Source organism: Labrus bergylta, chromosome 22 (genome assembly GCF_963930695.1).
Source record: "Labrus bergylta chromosome 22, fLabBer1.1, whole genome shotgun sequence".
Classification (NCBI taxonomy): Eukaryota; Metazoa; Chordata; class Actinopteri; order Labriformes; family Labridae; genus Labrus; species Labrus bergylta.
Genome location: NC_089216.1, coordinates 3,252,102 through 3,271,023, shown reverse-complemented (window position 1 = coordinate 3,271,023; position 18,922 = coordinate 3,252,102). Strand labels below are relative to the sequence as shown.

Genomic DNA, 18,922 nt, shown 5'->3' with positions numbered 1-18,922 from the left:
CTCCTCCTACCAACCACGCCTACCGCTAAAGACCCTGAAGTGAATCCTCCTAACACATTATCATAACAACACGGCCAAGGTTTTTCTTTAGCAGCATTACGAAGCTGGTCACAACGGGCTCACACTTAAGTAGTACAGGTGGGGTGTAAGCTAGAAGCTCTTTCAGTGAAGTACAAGCTCCACAGAGAAAACAAACACCCTAAATGACTCGCTGTCATTTTAAAATCTGCAACCTGAGCTCGAGCTGATGGATATTTGGAAATGAAAAGTGTCCCCACTTCGGCATGCAAACGTCTTATAGAGTATATCTTTTTTTTTTTACATAAATCAAGTGACCTCTGCAGGTCGGAAAAAACTACAATGTCAGAAAAAAACATCCCTACTTATGTTCGTTTTTCATGAAACAAAATGGATGTTTGTTTCTTTTAAAAGTTGGATAACAATTTTCTTATTTCATATCCTCAGAGTAAAGTTATGTATCTTTGTATTAAAGACTTTATTAATGAAGAAAGTGCATTTGATATTAAGTCAAGTTTCTAAAACTAACTCTGTGACCAAAATAAACTATAAACATCCTCAGAGAATTTGACTCAACAGAAGCAACACCAATAAAAAAAAAAGGTACTTTATAGACCCTCTGCACCAGAAGATACAAGTCAGGCAATAATTTCCTCTTCTCTGCATTTACCTTGCTCTTGCAGGTCACTGTTACACTTCACTGTTGTGGATGCCGACATCTCGCTGACTGGATTGTAAATTGTGCAGGGGAAATTTGTGTCTCCATCTTGTGTCCTGAGGTCGTATTGCAGCCTGGGGCCATTTCTGATTTCCTTCCCTACAGTCCAGTTGTAGCTGACATCGATGTCAGAGTTCACACTGCACTGGAGCAACACCATGCAGGAGTTGGTGAAGGTCTGCCAGGTGGAGTTGCCAGTCAGGTTAGGCTGTTTTGTTATTGGATCTAGAGAGAGAGAGAGAGAAAGAGAGAGAGAGAGAGAAAGAAAGAGAGAGAGAGAGAGAAAGAAAGAGAGAGAGAGAGAGAAAGAAAGAGAGAGAGAGAGAGAGAGAGAGAGAGAGAGAGAGTTAAGACACTAACGTTGGAGATAATATATATTGTGTGTAAGAATGAAAAGTGGAGTTTCAATTTGGACAGATTTTTGATTAATGCTTTAATACAAAGTTTACGATGTTTACTGGGAACATTTTCTTTAAAAGTCAAAAGACATGTCTTACCGTGAACTTTCAGAGTGACTGAGACTGTGTCCCTTTGTGTTCTTACTTCTGAGACAAAACTGAATTCACCAGAATCCTGCAGAGTCAGCTCTCTCACTGTTAAATTAAAGTTTGTAGGGTTCAGTTTTAATCTGCCCTTAAATTGTTTTCCATCAGCAGTCTTATCTTTGTTTGCAATGGTTGACCCTTCATATAGCCACTTTGCTGCAGTGACTCCTTTAGCTGGTAAACACGACGACAACTCCACTGTGTCCCCGACTTTTTTATGGAGGACATGTTGACAACTGAGAGCCTGCACATCTGAAACACACAAGCAAATAACAATTACTTGTTTTTTGTTGATGCCAAATTGATCTTGATATTATGACTTATAGTTTCACCTAAGAGAGAGAAGATGAAAAGGACATGATTTTGGGAGGCTGGGTGACATGCAGTGACGAGGAACACTTATAACTAGCCCATAACAACTTTTAAAGTTACAGGAATGTTATTCTCCTTCATTCCTTTTTGCTCAGAATGATTAATTCCTGACTTGTAGCAAATGTTACTGCTGAAGTTAGTGGTGTAGCATGGGCAGTTCTAGGCAGGGGCCAACAGGGGCCAGTGCCCATGTAACACTGAGCTTGGTCCTCCCTGTGGCCACCCCTCCAAAACGAAAAGCACATACACAGTAACTCAACAACCGGACTCAAAATCTAGTATTAAATACTGTTACTGAAACAAATATAAATCATGGTATTCAATGATGTTTTGGCATATTATATAGATATTTTTTAAAGCAATCATCTTTGTCTATTTTTCACCTGGGTTTAATGTTCCCCTCTGATAAAACAACTGGTCCCAGTTTGGCCCCCTCAGTAAAAGTGGTCTAGAACCACTACTGTGGTGTAGAGGTTCTGCTTCTGCATTTCAGTATGTAAAGAGCGGCTGTCTGTTGATTCAGGTTGAGTTTCACAGTAAATTAACAAGACAGAGTAGGAAAACAATTCTTAAGGTTTTGTATAACTCCTTTTTGGGACCCCAGACTTGTGTTGTTGGCAGCCTACTAACTACAAAAATATTCCATTGTCTCTATTTAGACCTTTCAGCGTTTTTTCCATTTTTTTTATTTCTTGTGTAATTTTGACTCCAGGAATAGTTGCATTTTGGTTGTGGAGGCCATTAGGGACCATGTAGGGTAGGGTGGGTAGTATGGACATTTTCAATACCTGGCCAGCTCCCCCGGGCCCTTAAAGGCTGCATCGCTGTTTTGTTTGTGGTGGCAACTAGGTAGGTTATCAGTACGGGCAAACAAACGAGTGGTCTCTTCCCTGAGCGCTTCTCCTTTCATTAAGGCACAAGACAAGTATCTTGTGTTTATTTGAAAAAGAGTATGATTAAATCTCTGCATCATGTAGCTATAGTTACAATAACTTCTATTAGGCAAAGCAAGGCAAGTTCAGCTTGAGGCAATGCTTAAGAAAAACATCACACGTAAAAGTAACACAACAAGGAACATATATTACAAAGAACTCCACTTCATAGAACGTAAATGCATAAGATTCAGACTCACTTTTTTCCTGACCTCTTCTTCAGTTCACCTTGACCTTGATCAAGTCAAGCTTTACCAACACAACAATAGTTGGTCAATTCAACAATACTGATGATCTATAGTGAATACCAAATATGCATCATGCTGTTTTTTTCTGTATATTATTAATGTTGCAACTGCACTTCATCATACATGTTATATTTGTGTGTATGCATTAACCATGTATCTAAATGTATATCAGACTGTTCATACTGGTTATATTGGTTATACAGTTTTATCTCAGCATGTTTTAACTACCGTACCACTTATTGTTATTCTAATTAGAACCCCGACACATTTTACTAACATTACTTAGACTGCACCTAAGATCTTCCTGCACTTTAAGTTAGATTGTAAAACTGCATCTTAACTGTCTCAGTTTTTACACTCACAGTTACAGTAAAGCCGTCTAGTCTCTAACAGACAGGTGTACATACCATCCAGGCAGACCTCAAACAGCAGCAGAGCACTGAATGTAAAAAAGTATCTCAAATATCGGATGCGATCAGCGGCCATCTCTGCAGGGAGGAACGTCTGTTTCCTCTTCTTGTCTATCGAACTCCGCTGAATCGGAAAACAAAACCGACAATGCAGGAAGTAGAGCATGCAGTCTGACCAGACCTGATACTTTATTGTTAGCAGAGCAGAATAAGGGTTAAACATTTTATATCAATGTTTTCTTTTAACCCGCTGTGTGTTGTCCACATACAGCATTAGCTTCTTTATCCACACAGTTTGACCTTAGTTTATGTAACAATGCACATCAGTGATGAGCAAACAGCACTTTATTTTAAATGCAGCATCTTCAGTAATTATTTATGGTCAGAAGAGTCACATTCAGGTTAGTTAACATCTTCATCTGCTCCAAATCTTGTACCGCTCATACTACAGCAGGACAACAGAAGAAGGATGAACAGAAGGGGACGTAAGGGAAATGAGCTTGTTGCTGTCGACTGTGCTCATGGATTATATTTGGACACACGGTGGCAGTGCTGCCTCAAACAAGAGACCCAGTAGGAGCAATGAAGAAAATCAGGGGGCAGCAAAAGCAGCACCAGACGGACCAAAATCCACCACTCACAATCACTATTCATTCTGCATCTTCATTAAAACTCCTGACAAAGAAGCCATCAAAGACCTCACTGTTGTAGGTCAGGTCATCTAAATGAGTCCAAACCAGAAAGCCAAGCAAGCCTTTCAACCTGCTCCTTTACTCATGTCCACCTCACTAAAAATAAGAGAAAGAATAGAACAGAAAAAAAGGAAGATGGTGTAATCACCTTCACCGTGTCCACAGTGGACGAGTGTAACCAGCGCTGAAATGAAGATTGATAGCTTATTAAATATGATCACAACTAGCAGAAACTGTTTGTTTTAAAGCTTCAAAAATAAAAAAGGCATTTAACAACAGCTGAAGTTTCAATGTAACTTTTAACGGCTGAAAAACGTCTAAACAGTGAATCATCATTGAACGTCAATCAACAAGAATGAAGTGAAGGCAGTTTCAATCAGAGACCTCGTCATGAAATAAACAGAAAGGTGTATGACGATATGAAATTCAATAACATAGAATAGTCAGAGTGTTAATAATAATAATCATAATAATAATAATAATAATTGGTATCATCTTATGTTTTCTAAGAAAAAAAGGTGGTCAAAATTTTCTTGACATATTAAGATAAAAACAAACTTGTACTCACTGAAAAACACCACTACACAGACCGTAGTGTGTGCCATGTTGTACCCAGCAGCGACCCACAGCCTCTGTTGAATGTCTGCTTTAAATCTTGAAAGCTGTTGACACTCATATCTTTAATCTGATATCATGTTTCCTCCAACACCAAGCACAGCGTCTTTTCTTCCCTTTTTTAACACCCACACTTTACGATGACTGTCAAGTACACACACTGCTCGGGCCATGCAGATACTTCTTGTGTCTTGTTCTTGATCCAAGCTAAATGCAAAGAGTTAAGAGTACAAATTACAGTATGTCAAAGTGAAAGTAATTTAGGAATTAAAAGTTACTCCGAAACATCAGGTAGAATCTTATTAGTGTTGAATAGAAAGTGAACACCATGCAGGAGAAATAAGTCTTCAAGTTTTCATTCTCAATCTGACCTTTAATGCAACTAACGCAATTTGTTTGACAGCCAAAGTGAACTTGTGATAGTTTACAGGTACGTGTCCTACATCACTATTAAGTTTGAATTTTCAGAACCTGGTATGAGCTGTGGGGAAAAGTAGATTATTCCCGTGGTAGAGGGAGCAGAAGTGTAGAATTTGTGACGGCTGTATTTGTCCTAAAAAAACCTGGAAGTAGCAGAGGAAGCAACAGAGTCTGCAATACGACGTTCTAATGAGAATGTTTGTCCTTATATCAATGCTACGTGTGGTTTAATGGGAATCCCAATATCAACAAAGGAGCGGAGAACAACATACAAAAGAAGAGAAAACATAAAGCAGCCGTTCAATAACGTGCACAGAGATTGAAGCGGTCGCATGCATACACTTAATGCACTGTGCAGCACTCAGAATATAAACGTCACTCTCCCCTCCCATTGGCTCGAGGGGAATTCTCCAGAGAATATCCTGCTATTAAGGGTCTGGCGGGAAAAACTCCGGGTGAAGTCAGAAGGAAATGTTTGGTTGTTTGAATCCCAGTTTGTGCTCCCTGTTGCCAGATCGTAGCGTTTCCTTTGTCCTAGCATTTTTGTCTATAGCTTTAGTGTTTATGATCTCTGCCTGTTTTTTTCCCTTCTCCTCTGGATTTGTTTGAATTTCTGTGTACCAAACCTTGGACTGCATTAAACGCCTTTCCTTTTTGAACGCTCCCTCTGAGTTTACATCTTTATCCATTGGGTGCCTATCTTTGGGTCACAGTCTGGCACCGGTGCTGCTAATAAGTTCAACACAGAAGCTGTCAGGATATCTTAAAAATCCAATTTTATTGAAATGGCAGAAATCTGTACAGACATGTTCACCAATAACCATTGAAACTCAAATATTGTATGAAAGGCTTTTGTTTGAATACAACAAACTATAGTATCACTAAGGTAAAGAATAGAAAATGAAATGAACTTGTTCAAAATCTAAAAAAATAAAAAACAGAAAACAGGCTATAACAGCATATGCTAAGTGGTTAGCTTAACGCTAAACAGAGTAGAGATTTTTATACTCTGGTTATGTTCTCATTTTTAAATACTATTCCTCGTGGATAAAATCTTCTGCTCTCGATACAGCACGATACAAGTAGTTCAAATGAAATGTAACTTAGTCTAACAAAACAAAAACATGTGGAACGTAACAATTCAACTTTACAAACACTTTGTGTACAACTATAACTTTGTTGAAGAGACATATGTCACATTTCAACTTGAATCTGATGAATCAGTTCTTTTCTAATGTGACAGATACATGAGACACCTCAGGTCTTATATCTTCCTTTTCTACTTTGTCATTGCATCACAAACATTAGAAAATGACCAAAGAAATGATCCGCCCTGTCCCAAATAAAGGCGGGTAACGCTGCTCACAGCTTACTAGTGAAAGAAGTTAATCGATGCATGAAATGTTCAACCAAACTTTCAGGAATACAAAATAAATACACAATTTAATTTATTTTCTATGCTACTTACTGTACCGAATACTTTTTTACAAGCACGAGCACAAAATTATCACATGACAGCTGCAAATACTAATCAAGCCAAGACTTGTCTTTTTTTCACGCTGCCATCCATTCCTTACGTCTATAGATACAGAACTTTATTGATCTGGAAGAGAAGCAAAGGGGAAAAAAAGAGTAGTAATTATTTAAGAATATTGCAATCTTTACCAGACCCTTTTGCCTGTTTTAAAATCAGTTGACATATACATAAAATAAATCCTCATGATGTAAGGTTGCATTAAAACCATGAGCTGTACCTCGTTTGACTTCAGAGTAAACCGATTCTTCAGTTATCGCAGGAGTTGGCTTTCCTGAGAGAGACAATCAGTGTAAAAAAAGTTCATTATACTGAATATTAAGAATAAGCCTTATGTTTGTAATTGTCATGTATGTAATGGTCATTACAATCTGTCATTATTTGTATTGTTGCAGCCATTAACCCTTTCCCCCCTTAGCCAATAAACTGATTTCAGCATCATCTTTAAGCATTAAAGTTGCCTAAGTATGCAAAATGTTCAGAAGCAACACATCTAAAACAAATGCAGAATTCAGATGTATTAAAAGCACAGTATGCAGATTCCACCACCGGGGGGCGCTCAATCAAAACAATAATAAAAGATGACGTTGGTGCTGGCAGGGAATCGTGAGTTCTCTCTACTAATCAATTTAATCAATTTTTTATTAATTTAGATATTTCAACGTAAACATTGTAATTAAATTCTACATATTGGACCATTAATGTAAAAACACCTGACGGTTAATATTAACAATAAAAGCTTACATCACCTGCGATTTGAAAGAAAAAACAAAAAAACACCACAATACATATTTTATATTGCGCTGTGTGGGAGAAGAAAAACTGCAGTTGATTGCTTACTTCACTCACCTTTGTTTTTCTTGGCTTTACCTGGATTATGGCAGCTGATTTGAGAATAAAGGACAGATGGATCTAAAGCAAAAGACAGATTTTAGGATTGGTTTTCTTTGTAGACTGAATTTGTAATGTACAGACGGACGGGTTGAAGGATTGAGAAAGAAAAACGTAGAAACACTTGAGTTTCTATGATGACTGTACAGATTATGTGTTATCACTATGGCAGCTCAGCGAATGTTTCTTCTTCTTGCTTTTGTTTGGACCCAAAACTGTCCATCTTAATACTTAATCTGTGAGATGGAAATGTTCTTAAAACACATGACGATCCGACAATAACATGCATCCAACATACGTACGTTAATTTAAACAGCCAAACTGAGCAGTCACAGGAATAAATGCCCCAAATTTAGCTAACGTTTGACAAATTTTGTCTCTTTTGACACCCAGTGGAAATATTTAGAATAATTACTGAACTGCAAGCTGACCCATTATCTCCTCCAGTGTGTACCATGATGCATTTTAACATCAACTTAAAGCAGCACTGTAACCTACCTTCTGTTTCTAACCTCACATCAGAATAAATCGTGCTGTCTGGTTCAGGTTTCTTCCCTATAAGACATAACAAATGAGCCGAATGAACGTAAAAACACTTCAGTATTTTTTCTGCTGTATCTTATTGAAATACTTACCTTTCTTTCCGATGTTTTTGAGCTCGATCAGAGAATATGTAACATCATGGGACTGGGAGTGGTTTGCATCTGAAATATATGTTTTGTTATCCACAAACATTCTTGGCCATGCATAAACTACAGTTCATCTACAGTCGGAAACTATTTCAGGAAACAGTTTGGAGCGTATTGGCTGACATCATTGTCCTGGTTTCACTGAGTCAAAACTAACTATAAATATTTATGATTAATTCAAATGCTTACCCTGCAGGGGAGGTGAGTATTCATGATGCTGAGCGGCCGGATTTGTGGCCGAGTCCTGGTTGGTGCTTTCAGACTGGATTGACCTACAACATTGAGTAAATAAAAAGGTGTTAACATTGGACGTAATGGCAAAGTGTTAATGTAATGTTCAAAATGAGACACAAGAGAGCACTGAACCAACCTGATACGGCATGAATCTGTAAAAAAGACATTGTGTTGTTCTTTTAGTTTGCCACCATTTCATGTCAAACATTTGCAATAAACCATCAAATGTGTAAGAGAAAAATATTAAATAAAGGTCTCACCCTTTGACTGCCTGCAGCGATACAACAGGAGCAGAAGAATTATAAGTACTACTCCACAAATCAGCCCGACAATCACGAGAATTACAGGATATGAAGGGTTCCCAAGCCTGGACACCGCTACAACTAATAACAAATAACTGTTAATGAACTTATAAAACACTTCTTAAAATTATAGACAATGATAATTAAATGTTTTGTCATGTTGTCTCAAGCAACGGTGAAGACAACACATAAACATGTGTAAAGAAAATAGTCTACAATGAATACATCATTTTATCGCAATCCAGGATTTAACCAAATTACTCATTCAACACTAAATTATTGAATCAATAAGGTCAATCACTTAAAGTGTGGTTACTTCCAACTAGATGGTGTATTTGACTATTTCTTTTTCAAACAAAACATGGTTTACATAAAATCATTCAGTAATTTGTATTTTTGTAAGGATGGGAAAGTGGCTTAGGCTAAAGAAAGAAAAAAAAAATCAAAAATTCAGTCCAAGTGAATTTTTTTACAATGAAAAAAAACAAGTGCAGCAATATGTACAGTACAGGCCTGGAGAAAAATGTAAAAAATAACAAATAAAACTAGCAAGAAATAAGAACAGAATGTAAAAAGTGACAAACTAAAGACGCGACTCAGCGCTAAACAATGCCACCGTGGGCCCTTGCAGCACGGCACACTCTTTGGTTACTGTCAACAATTCTCCAACACTTTGCCCCTCCAACCACCAACAACCTGCAAGGCCCTCAAGCCTCCTCTTATGTAGGAGTTGGCACCCCGACCAAAAGAGGTGAGAAATCAATGAACTCTCTGGAGAGTATTACCTGTTCTGCAAGAAGCACAAAACATCTACAATAAGGCTAAAAACATATCAAAATACATTTCAGTTAAAGGGATACTTTTTTTGCTGCTTATAAAAAAATAAATAAAACATTTGAAATGATTTTGTCCGAGGTCATTCACACCCAAGTACTGGTTGCTAGTCATGCTAAGCTAACGTTAACACAGGCCTCTAAGCCGGCTTGATGTTACTTCAAGAGTGTCTGTTTAACATTAGTGCATGAAAGTATGTACATTACTTTAGAGGGCACGGGGTATCTCCCTGACTATCCCACTCACCTGTTACTGACATCCAACTCTGAGACGACTCTCTCCCTGAGGTCTGACACTTGTAGAAGCCCTCATCAGACTTTGACACAGCAGAGATATTAAGCTCCTTTCTGGTATCATTTTGAATGAGTTTGTTATTCTGATAGAAGAACACATTGGAAACAATATCTGAGCTTCTCAATCTGCAGCTAAGAATAACTGAACTTCCTTCAGTCACTGGATGGACAGGGCTCACCAGGATAATTTCATACTCTGTAAAACAGTTAAAGAAAAGAGGATTCAGTCAGAGGTCATCAGGTTCAAACATGGAAATTAGCAGACACAGAATGATGAGAATATATTTCTTCTTTTTTTACAGCAATGCTTCAAAGTGATGATTAATCTGATGTGTTATCTTGTGTACACCTTACTCCTTCTTATGTTTAAGACTTTGGCATCAAATGTGTTTGAACAGCAACTGTCTACAAATGTGATCAGTATTTAATAATGATATACACTCAGACCTTAATCTTTGCTTTTATCTAATTAAGAGAGTAAACTCTCCCACACTGGGCTGCTCTTTTACTTTTCAATGTCGATGGAGATAACGTGGAACTGAATGATGTTGAATTGAATACTTGGATGCTGAAAGATAAAAACTTTAAGAAGAAATGTAATAAAAACATACTCTGTTTAGTGATGTTGACAGCGTTGCTGAACTCCCCTGATCCAGACTCACACCAGTACACATTATTTCTCAATCTGTATTCCTCTATTGTGCATGTTGATCCAGTCATTTTATCCCACTTGGAGCAATCTACCAGGAAGCTGTCCCATTGAAACTTCACTCTCCACTGAGTAGAGTTCCCCTTACACTCCAGTGAGACAGAATCAGAGGTGAAGTGTTGCACTCTTTCAGGACTCACTGTGAGAGATGCTGATGAAGGCAAATCTAAAAAAAGAATAAAAGAGGTTCAACAAAGCCCAGACTGTTAGCTGCCATTGGACTTTATATTTAATGTAGATATCCAACCAAGGAATTCGGTCTGTAAATTGAAAGACTTTCTTTGACCTGCCATTTTTCAAAGATATGACAGATTAGCATTGTTTTTTTTTCTTCAGTCCATATTCTGTTTTATCAGGAATGGCTGAATTAGATTTTTCATATAGTGTCTACATACCACTGATTACTGACCAACATTATTTTAATCAAACAAGCCCTCACATGTGAGAGTAAACAATTAGCAATAAGATGCTTAATTATACAAAGTAAAATGTTTTTATTGAACGATTATTTAAGTGATAGACTCTAATAATCTTCCTTTTAGTGTTTTTCATGCTACCAAAAACAACATCAACCACTCACCAAGGAAACGAGTTTGGCATTTGGCTGTGTATATTGTACTGTAGGTTCATGCATATGCACTTGTGGATACACACACCACATATATGATGCTTTTAAATTGTCTATTTAGACAGATGAAAATATATTTACAAACTACCTGCACATTAGCTCCAAGTTAAGTTGTGTATTTATTTTGATAATCGAGTGTAGATATTGAGCTTTCTGTTTAACTGTTTTGAGAATGTATATGTATGTATACACGCTTACAATTCAATGAAAAGTTGTTCCCTAAAAGGAAGGGGAAAGAAAGAGCATGAAGTCATCGTGATTGATTCCTATCTTGCTCTTGGATTGTTGTACAATACAGACAAAAGTACTGAAGAAACTCTATGTTGTTCATAGATCAAAACTGAATAAAGATATTAATCTCAAGATAAAGACAGAAACAAACTGACCTCCAGACCAGACAAACTTTGGTTTACTATAAGGAGTGTTCATTTCTCCTCTTCCAGCTCTGCACACATATCCTGCTGTGTGTGTCTGTCCATGAACAATAAAGGAATACTTTTCTGTTCCATCTCTGCTTCCAGATAGCAGCTGGTAGCTGTAGGAGTTGTAGGAGTTGTAGGAGTTGTAGGAGTTGTCAGATAGTTTGGGAATAGCTTCATACCAGTAGAACCTCCATCCTGCTGATGGGTGTTTAACCTCACAGTTCAGAGTCACAGAGTCTCCAGGACTCAGCCAGAGTGGAGACACGGTGAGGACAGGCTGGGGTGAACCTGTTGGAAAAGTGATTATTCAAAGAAATAAAACCATGTAATGATGGAATATCTGATAGTACAGTATAATGTTTATATGAAAGAAATGTTACTTACTGTATAAAACCGTTAATGTGATGGGATCGCTCCAACCTGTTGGAGACTGGTCACTTTTTTTTCTGCCCTTACAACTGTAGTTTCCACTGTGTGATGTATAAGCAGGTCCAATACTGTATTCCTTTTCCTTTGGAGGTTTGAATGAGCTGCTTGTTTTCCACTCGTACTCCCACTCAGAGTTGTCTCCACCCTCGATTTCACATCTCAAAGTGATCTTCTCTCCGCTGTGTATCTCAGTCCAATGGGGCTGAAGAGTCACAACAGCTCTGTCTGATACTGTTTGTGTTCAAGAGATCCCAACAAGGACACAATGATGAGAAAAAATAAACATCTTTAGCTTTTTTTTTATCAATCAATTTATGGATAAAAAACATTATTACAAGTTTTCAAAAATGTTACACTCACAAATGATGTTGATAGTGACTGAATCACTGTACTCTGTGTAGTAAACTGGTTCTCCTCTAACTCCTCTGCACCAGTAGACTCCTCCCTTGGAGACACTGATTCGTCCATTGAAGTTTTTACCATCATCGTGTGTGCCCGGGTGATCTCCTCTGAACAAGATGTACGTCCAGCCAGGTGATGGAGGGTTCACGTCACAGGTCAGGGTCACAGCGCCCCCTGCTGGAATTGATGTGCTGTCAGCTCTCAGTTCAGCCTTTGGTGTTCTTGCTGTTTGATTTGGAAACAAAGATGTAAAAAGGTAAATTACTGTACCTACAATTTGGTCAAATTCAAACAGTGCTGAGCCCAGAAGTAAAAATGACTTGAAGAATTATGAGCTGAAACTAGTGTTAAGATTTATCTCTTAAATTATATTAAATTTAAAGTAGTTCAATTCCAGAAAAGACCCAAATCATGTATCACTTTAAAAAACAACATCAACCAATCAAATGTATTCATAAAGCACATTTAAAAAAACAAAACAAAAACTCACACATACATATGTGCCCAAACACAAATGCACACACAGAATACTAACAATATAATCAGACTATAATATTAAATGATATTTGATAGAAATACATCAGAAAGAAATACAAGCAACCTAATTAGGACTCAAAAGCCAACATGTAAAAGTGTGTTTTGAGGCGTGACTTAAAAGACTCCACAGAGGGGGCAGACCCTGACTGAGGGAGGAAGGCTGTTCCACAACCGTGGGGCCTTGACTGCAAAGGCTCGGTCGCCTCGAAGTTTATAACGGGAAGGCGGAGCCAGGAGGCGGGGCCAGGAGGCGGGGCCAGGAGGCGGAGCCAGGAGGCGGGGCCAGGAGGCCCATGTTTGAGGATCTGAGATACTTTTCTCACTTTGACACAGCAATCATAACTTAGGAGAGCTCTATCAATATCAACAAACATCTTCTTTGTCAAATGTGAATAACTTAGCCAATATTTATAAGAAATTATTCAGACACTGTTAGTGACATCAAAATTCACTGTTTTAAACCATATTAAGACATATTTTAAGCAGATTACAAAAGATGTGATAGTCTTAAGTTTCTCAGTTATTTTGTTACCATGCTGAAAGTTAAAAAATAATTTGTCACAGCTCCCTGCAAAGACTTTAAGCAAGCAATGTTTTGTTTTCTCATTTAGATGAAATCATTTCCACCTGGACATTTTAATTATTGACAACATGGTTCAACTTACGTGTTACAGTCAATTTGAAGGGTTCACTCCAAGGCGTGAAGGTAGAATTAGGGAATCCTCTTCTGCCGATGCACTCATAGTCTCCGTTGTCAGAATCAGTGGCTCGGCTAATAATGTATTTATTGTCTGTTGTATGTTTGTCTGAACTGGATGTTCTGTCTCTTCTCCATCCAAACGTCCATTCAGAGTCTCCACCTCCCTCAATCTCACATCTGAGAGTGAGCGTCTCAGCCCAGAATGTTTCAGGCCAGTTGGATGTAATGGTCACAAGGGGACGGTTACCTGTTCACATCACAAAGAAACAGGATTGGAAAAAAAAATAAAAATAGAAAATATTACAGTTTTCATCCATGATCCTTATTGTAATGATTTAAATGTCTGGACAATATAACTGTAACAATAATGACACAACAATAATGTTGTAAATGGTTTTAAAGTAACGTATAAAGCAGTGTTAAAAGAAGCAGCTGTTGAAGAGATATAAGAGCTTACAGAGTCACAACAGTTTCTAGAAATACCAGCAGCTTTCCATGGTGAGGACAGAGTCGAGTCAAAAGAGAAAACTAAAATACATAGCTTAAAAAAAAACATTTTCAGTTCATGTTCTAGGACATTTTCTTTTAAAACTTAAGAGATAATACATAAACACAAAACACTACATGTGGATGATGTTAAAGAGATGAAGTAGGTAATAAATAGAGGAACTGCAGAAATATTTAAAAAACAAAAATCAGAAATATAAGACAATCACTTACCTTGAGCCAATCCGTGGGGGATCAAATTCAGCACTAAAATAAAGATCAATAGTTCATCAGGGAAGAATTAAAGGTGTTAAATCCAGATAGAGTTTCATTTTAGGTAACTGTTATTGTCAAAACTTTCAAAAACGAGATGGTTCATCTCAAGGGGCTATCCATCAATAAACAGAATTTCTCACAAAACAACAAACGTTTGGCAGCCATTTCAATCCTAAAGCTTTTTTTTCCAAAACTATCGACTATTTACTGTTCACGCCTTGTTCAAATGTTGTACAAACAGCAAGTGCTTAACTCCTGTTGTATTATTCAAATAGCTGAACTACATGTTCATAGAAACATGACTCGCTGTTTGAAAGTCACAAAACTTAAAGAGCTCTGATGTACTCACAGAAAAACCCCAGCACACAACGCAAGGTTTGGTCCATCTTCACATCCAAAACGACAATGAAACTCTGACGCTTAGTTTTAAAATAAAACATTAACTTTACATTTCTAATAATGCAGAAGGAAAAGAGGAGAAAGACAAGTAACAGTTCATTAAAATGTGAGAGCAGAGTTTCTCTCGGACTTCTTCTGTCTCTGTACTTCCTTCCCTATTGCACTTCACACAATTCTAAGAAGTGCCAACATCAACCAACTTGTTTACACTTCCTGTCTACTGCTCGAATAAGAAAGAGATCATGTGAAATGGCTTCTGTTAGGGGTTAAATAAATAAATAATGGCACTAATAACTAATTATTGCACATCCATGAAACATAATGCCAATAACTTTAAGACCACATACACACCTAACATTTCTAGTGTTCTTTGTGCTGCATGTTATTCCAAATATATGATATTATTATATTTATTTGTGTTGTGTTTTTATAAACAAAATAAATAATGATTTTCAATACACAATATATGAGTGTCCTTGTCTAACACACCCTGGTGGCAGAATTACAAATAGAATGCCATCTAATGATTCACATGATCATTAATAAATAATAACCCACGACTGATCTGGTGCACTGCCTGCATAGCAGTGTGTAGCAGCCCCACTCTGACTTCTCTCCACTAATGCACGTCCACAGGTCCTGTTTGAACATGTGTGTGATTCAGGTCAATGTGTGTGAGAAGCATGTCTCTCAGTAAATCATTTTAAAATAACAATTCAAATTCAAAAAACTAAAGCCACAGTAAGATGGTGAAAAAAAAGAAGCAAAACCTCAACATGCAAATATTCCCACATTGTGGTAGAGTTCTAGTTTCTAGTTTGTTTGAAGCCCACAACACCGGAAACACTAACTGCTTATTGCCCATGAGAAAGTTTTAATGTTTTCAGGTTGTTTTCATTAACAGAAAAAAGAAAACAAAAAGATAACAATTGTCATGTCCAGCTCAGGGTCTTAGGTTGTTTTTATTTCTATCTTGTTTTATTTTCTGTTTTGGGTCACTAACTTCTCTCGTTTCAGATCCGTCACTTCCCGCCCTCATGTGTTTCCCACCTGTGTGATTGTCTGCCCCGCCCTGATTGTTCCCAGCTGCATCTCGTTGTCTTCCCCCTCACCCTACTATTTAGTCTGTAGCTTCCCTTCCTTCTGTGCCAGTTCGTCTTCGACCCCTGTGAGAAGCGTTCAAGCCTTTTGTTTCCCCTTTGATCACTTTTTTGGATTGTATCTTCTTCAAGAGTAAAGACTGTTTTTTTTTTTTTCCCATCAAAGACTGAGTCGTGCTTTTGGGTTCACTTACCTGTGGTGTTGTTACACTCTGGAGAAAGAGAGTCTGATGGCTGTCCAAGGTGAGACACATCAGTGTTACCAAATCAAATTTAAAAATACATGTGATATAACTATGTGTTGAAACAGTATATTGATTGATTTGAAAAGGACAGCGTACATTAATCAACATACAGACGGATGTAAATGTACTTCCATGTGAGATGGGTCTTATAAATGACCTGACACGAAAATAAAATATGAATTTATTCATGTACCCAAGTTAGCGGATGGCTATTTTTTGGCTCAGATCCTCTTCATCCCTTTGTAGGTTACCCGGTGAATCTGTGGTCTCTTATTGACAATGATTCAAGAGAATTGTAATCGAACTTTACACCACGAGAAGGCGTGCATTATTTCTATTTCTGTCTTCTTTGCAGAGTCACACCAAGAGAGTCGTGCGTCCTCAGATCTTCCATTCATCATCTTCAGAAACGTTCTCCCTGTAGTAATGATGGCTTTGCTGCTGGTGCTGCTGGGACGGCTCCACTGTGGGATAACGCCGAGGTAAACCCACAGGTAAACAACAGCACCTCATGTGCACTCAAATCAAGATGGTGAAATAAAGGATACGACGGGATGAACGACAAAGACAGACATTTTCTCGAAAGTCTTGTTTGGTTGCCAGAAATGAAGAGCATCCCATAATGCTTCATTCAGCTACTCAGCTGCTGTCTTCCATGTGTTACAGTGCACCTTGTTCATTATATGTAATGATGATCCACTTAAATTCAGTGCATGTTGTGCAAACCAATGAAAACATTTTTAATCAGCTTAAAGAATCCAATCCATAGAAATGTTTTGACATGAGCAGATCAAAGAAAATGGCAGCACTTCCTCTTTGACAGGTTTCACATGTTTAATTCACTTGTTGATGAATGTTCAACACATGTTTGTTCTTCTTCTGTATAAGGACCTGAAGATATCACAAGTCAAATAACATTGTGCACAGTTTGTTTCAGTGTCTTTCTATATTTAATATTCACATCTGAGACCACGTCTTCTCTCACCCTGACCCTCGAGCCGCAACTCATCTCAGTGTTATTTATAGAGCACCTGTCATACGTAAAGTCTGTGAGCCCATAATGTTTGTGTGAACACAGTCACTGTTAAAAAGGACCCGAGATTAAAATTGTCTTTAAAATCTACATCATGTGCTGCCCAAGCAATCAGCACGTGCAGCTCAGAGCTTCACTTCCTGCTCATATCTACATAAAATATCGACCTATTATACGAACATTTGTGATGGTAACATGAACATTTAAACTGTAATATTCCACTGAATGTTTTTATATCAACAACAATACAAAACATGTCTGCCTCTCTGTAACAGCAGTTCACATTTTTATTAAAGATGTGATGGAAGTTTTTTTTGTGTCTTCTTTTCATGCAGTGTGGTCGTTGTACAGCAGGGGGAACTCATTGTTAGTGTTGTACCAACATTAACCCATTAATTACCAGCTATACTAAATTAGGTTTGTTCAGGAATAGTGTCTCAGATTTCTTTATGTTGGCGGTAGAAACTCGAAAATGGCGTTGGTGTCTTAAAATGCTCGTGGCTGCACAAAGCAAGGTGACCAATCTATTTCCAACACCTTGTTTGGTAGACAAAGTAATGTTCACAAAGGAAAACACATGCTAGATATTCTTCTGAGTCCAATGGTGGATACAAATTAAAGGTTAAAACAACTGTTTTATTCATAGTGAGAACCCAAAAAGAAGATCTGATTTTTAATTCATTCAAAGCTTTTTCTTTGTTTTCTGTGACAAAAAGTCAAAAACCTGCCACCTTCAAACCCTTCACACTGGTGAACTCTTCTAGAACTCTACGTACCTGAGTCATGTTTGTGTGAAAGAGAGAGAGAGAATGAACCGCTGCCAGCCGATCAGAATAAAGAACTCTTTTCATCAAGGTCCTGGTTTTACTTCAGATTTTGTTCAGACATTCACTCCCCAGATGGTGAAACTCATCTTTCCGTAGAAAGAGTGAAATATTTGATCTAATTAGCGTTAGCATGGTAATTTGGAACATATTAGCTTGCATTGTAATAGCATTTAGCTCAAAGCATTTGAGAGCTACTACCGTTACTGTCCACTCAAAAAGATGTTTTTATTGAACATGTTGAATATGAATCAGGATTGCTGATAAGACCCTGAGAAAATACTGTTTGCATGAAAGAATAAACAACAGGAAACTTCTTTAATGGCACAGTTATTTTCTGTCTTCGCATGTATGACATTTACAACCACGTTAGACTTAAAGTGTCAAACTCATTTCTTTATTTGGACTCGGTCAGCGTGCTTCAGCTTCAGAAGCTGCAGCATCAAGGTGGTGGTTGACCACAGTTTCACACTCACGAAAATACACACAGCAGATGGAACATGTGGGTTTAACTGTCACTAAATAATAACAGATAATACATCTGAAAAAACAAACCACATCTCTTTAAAATATCTTTAAACATCAACACATGTAGGGCGCAAAGCATGAAAACCATTTCTACAATGCAAAATAAAATAAAAAGTGTTTTCAGGGTCAACCAAACGTCTCGTGCTGCTCGTCCTTCAGTCGGCCGTAACGCTGCGACCTGAAGACAGAAAGGGTTAACAGTTCTGAGCATACCACAGTTAATGTAAAAAAACACGGGTCGTATCATTCTGAGAAGCATGACAGCTAAAGTTTGAAACGAAGCATGTAGGAAATGCTGCCTTAAGTGGTGCTTTGGTTGAACATCAACGTCCAGTGACATAAACGTTTGAACGCTGTAAATATGGGTCATGTTCTAACCTCTGCTGTCCATCCTAGCAGATATGAATGTCAGTAATGTCCTGAGTCTTATCTACTTGATCAAAGAATAGAGGGGTTC

The 18,922-nt window shown here is 37.7% G+C and overlaps 2 protein-coding genes and 1 long non-coding RNA gene across 3 annotated transcripts in view; all 3 read right to left on the bottom strand.

Annotated features, from left to right (window-relative positions):
- Positions 1 to 18,922, bottom strand: part of LOC114917775 (high affinity immunoglobulin gamma Fc receptor I-like) — a 48,580-nt gene that overhangs the window by 25,459 nt on the left and 4,199 nt on the right. The gene's annotated exons all lie outside the window — the stretch shown is intronic.
- On the bottom strand, positions 361 to 3,344 carry LOC136177423 (uncharacterized). Its single transcript, XR_010665031.1, has 3 exons — positions 3,241 to 3,344; positions 1,234 to 1,533; positions 361 to 961 (listed from the first exon to the last, which is right to left on the bottom strand). It is a non-coding gene; the product is annotated as an uncharacterized lncRNA (long non-coding RNA).
- LOC114917774 (Fc receptor-like protein 5) lies at positions 5,730 to 14,882 on the bottom strand. Its single transcript, XM_065950609.1, has 14 exons — positions 14,686 to 14,882; positions 14,295 to 14,327; positions 13,540 to 13,821; positions 12,296 to 12,562; positions 11,891 to 12,166; positions 11,471 to 11,794; positions 10,359 to 10,622; positions 9,701 to 9,943; positions 8,274 to 8,701; positions 8,031 to 8,099; positions 7,894 to 7,950; positions 7,345 to 7,416; positions 6,725 to 6,778; positions 5,730 to 6,573 (listed from the first exon to the last, which is right to left on the bottom strand). Exons 1-9 carry the CDS (start codon positions 14,774 to 14,776, stop codon positions 8,562 to 8,564), a joined length of 1,920 nt encoding a protein of 639 aa, XP_065806681.1. The 5' UTR covers positions 14,777 to 14,882; the 3' UTR covers positions 5,730 to 6,573; positions 6,725 to 6,778; positions 7,345 to 7,416; positions 7,894 to 7,950; positions 8,031 to 8,099; positions 8,274 to 8,561.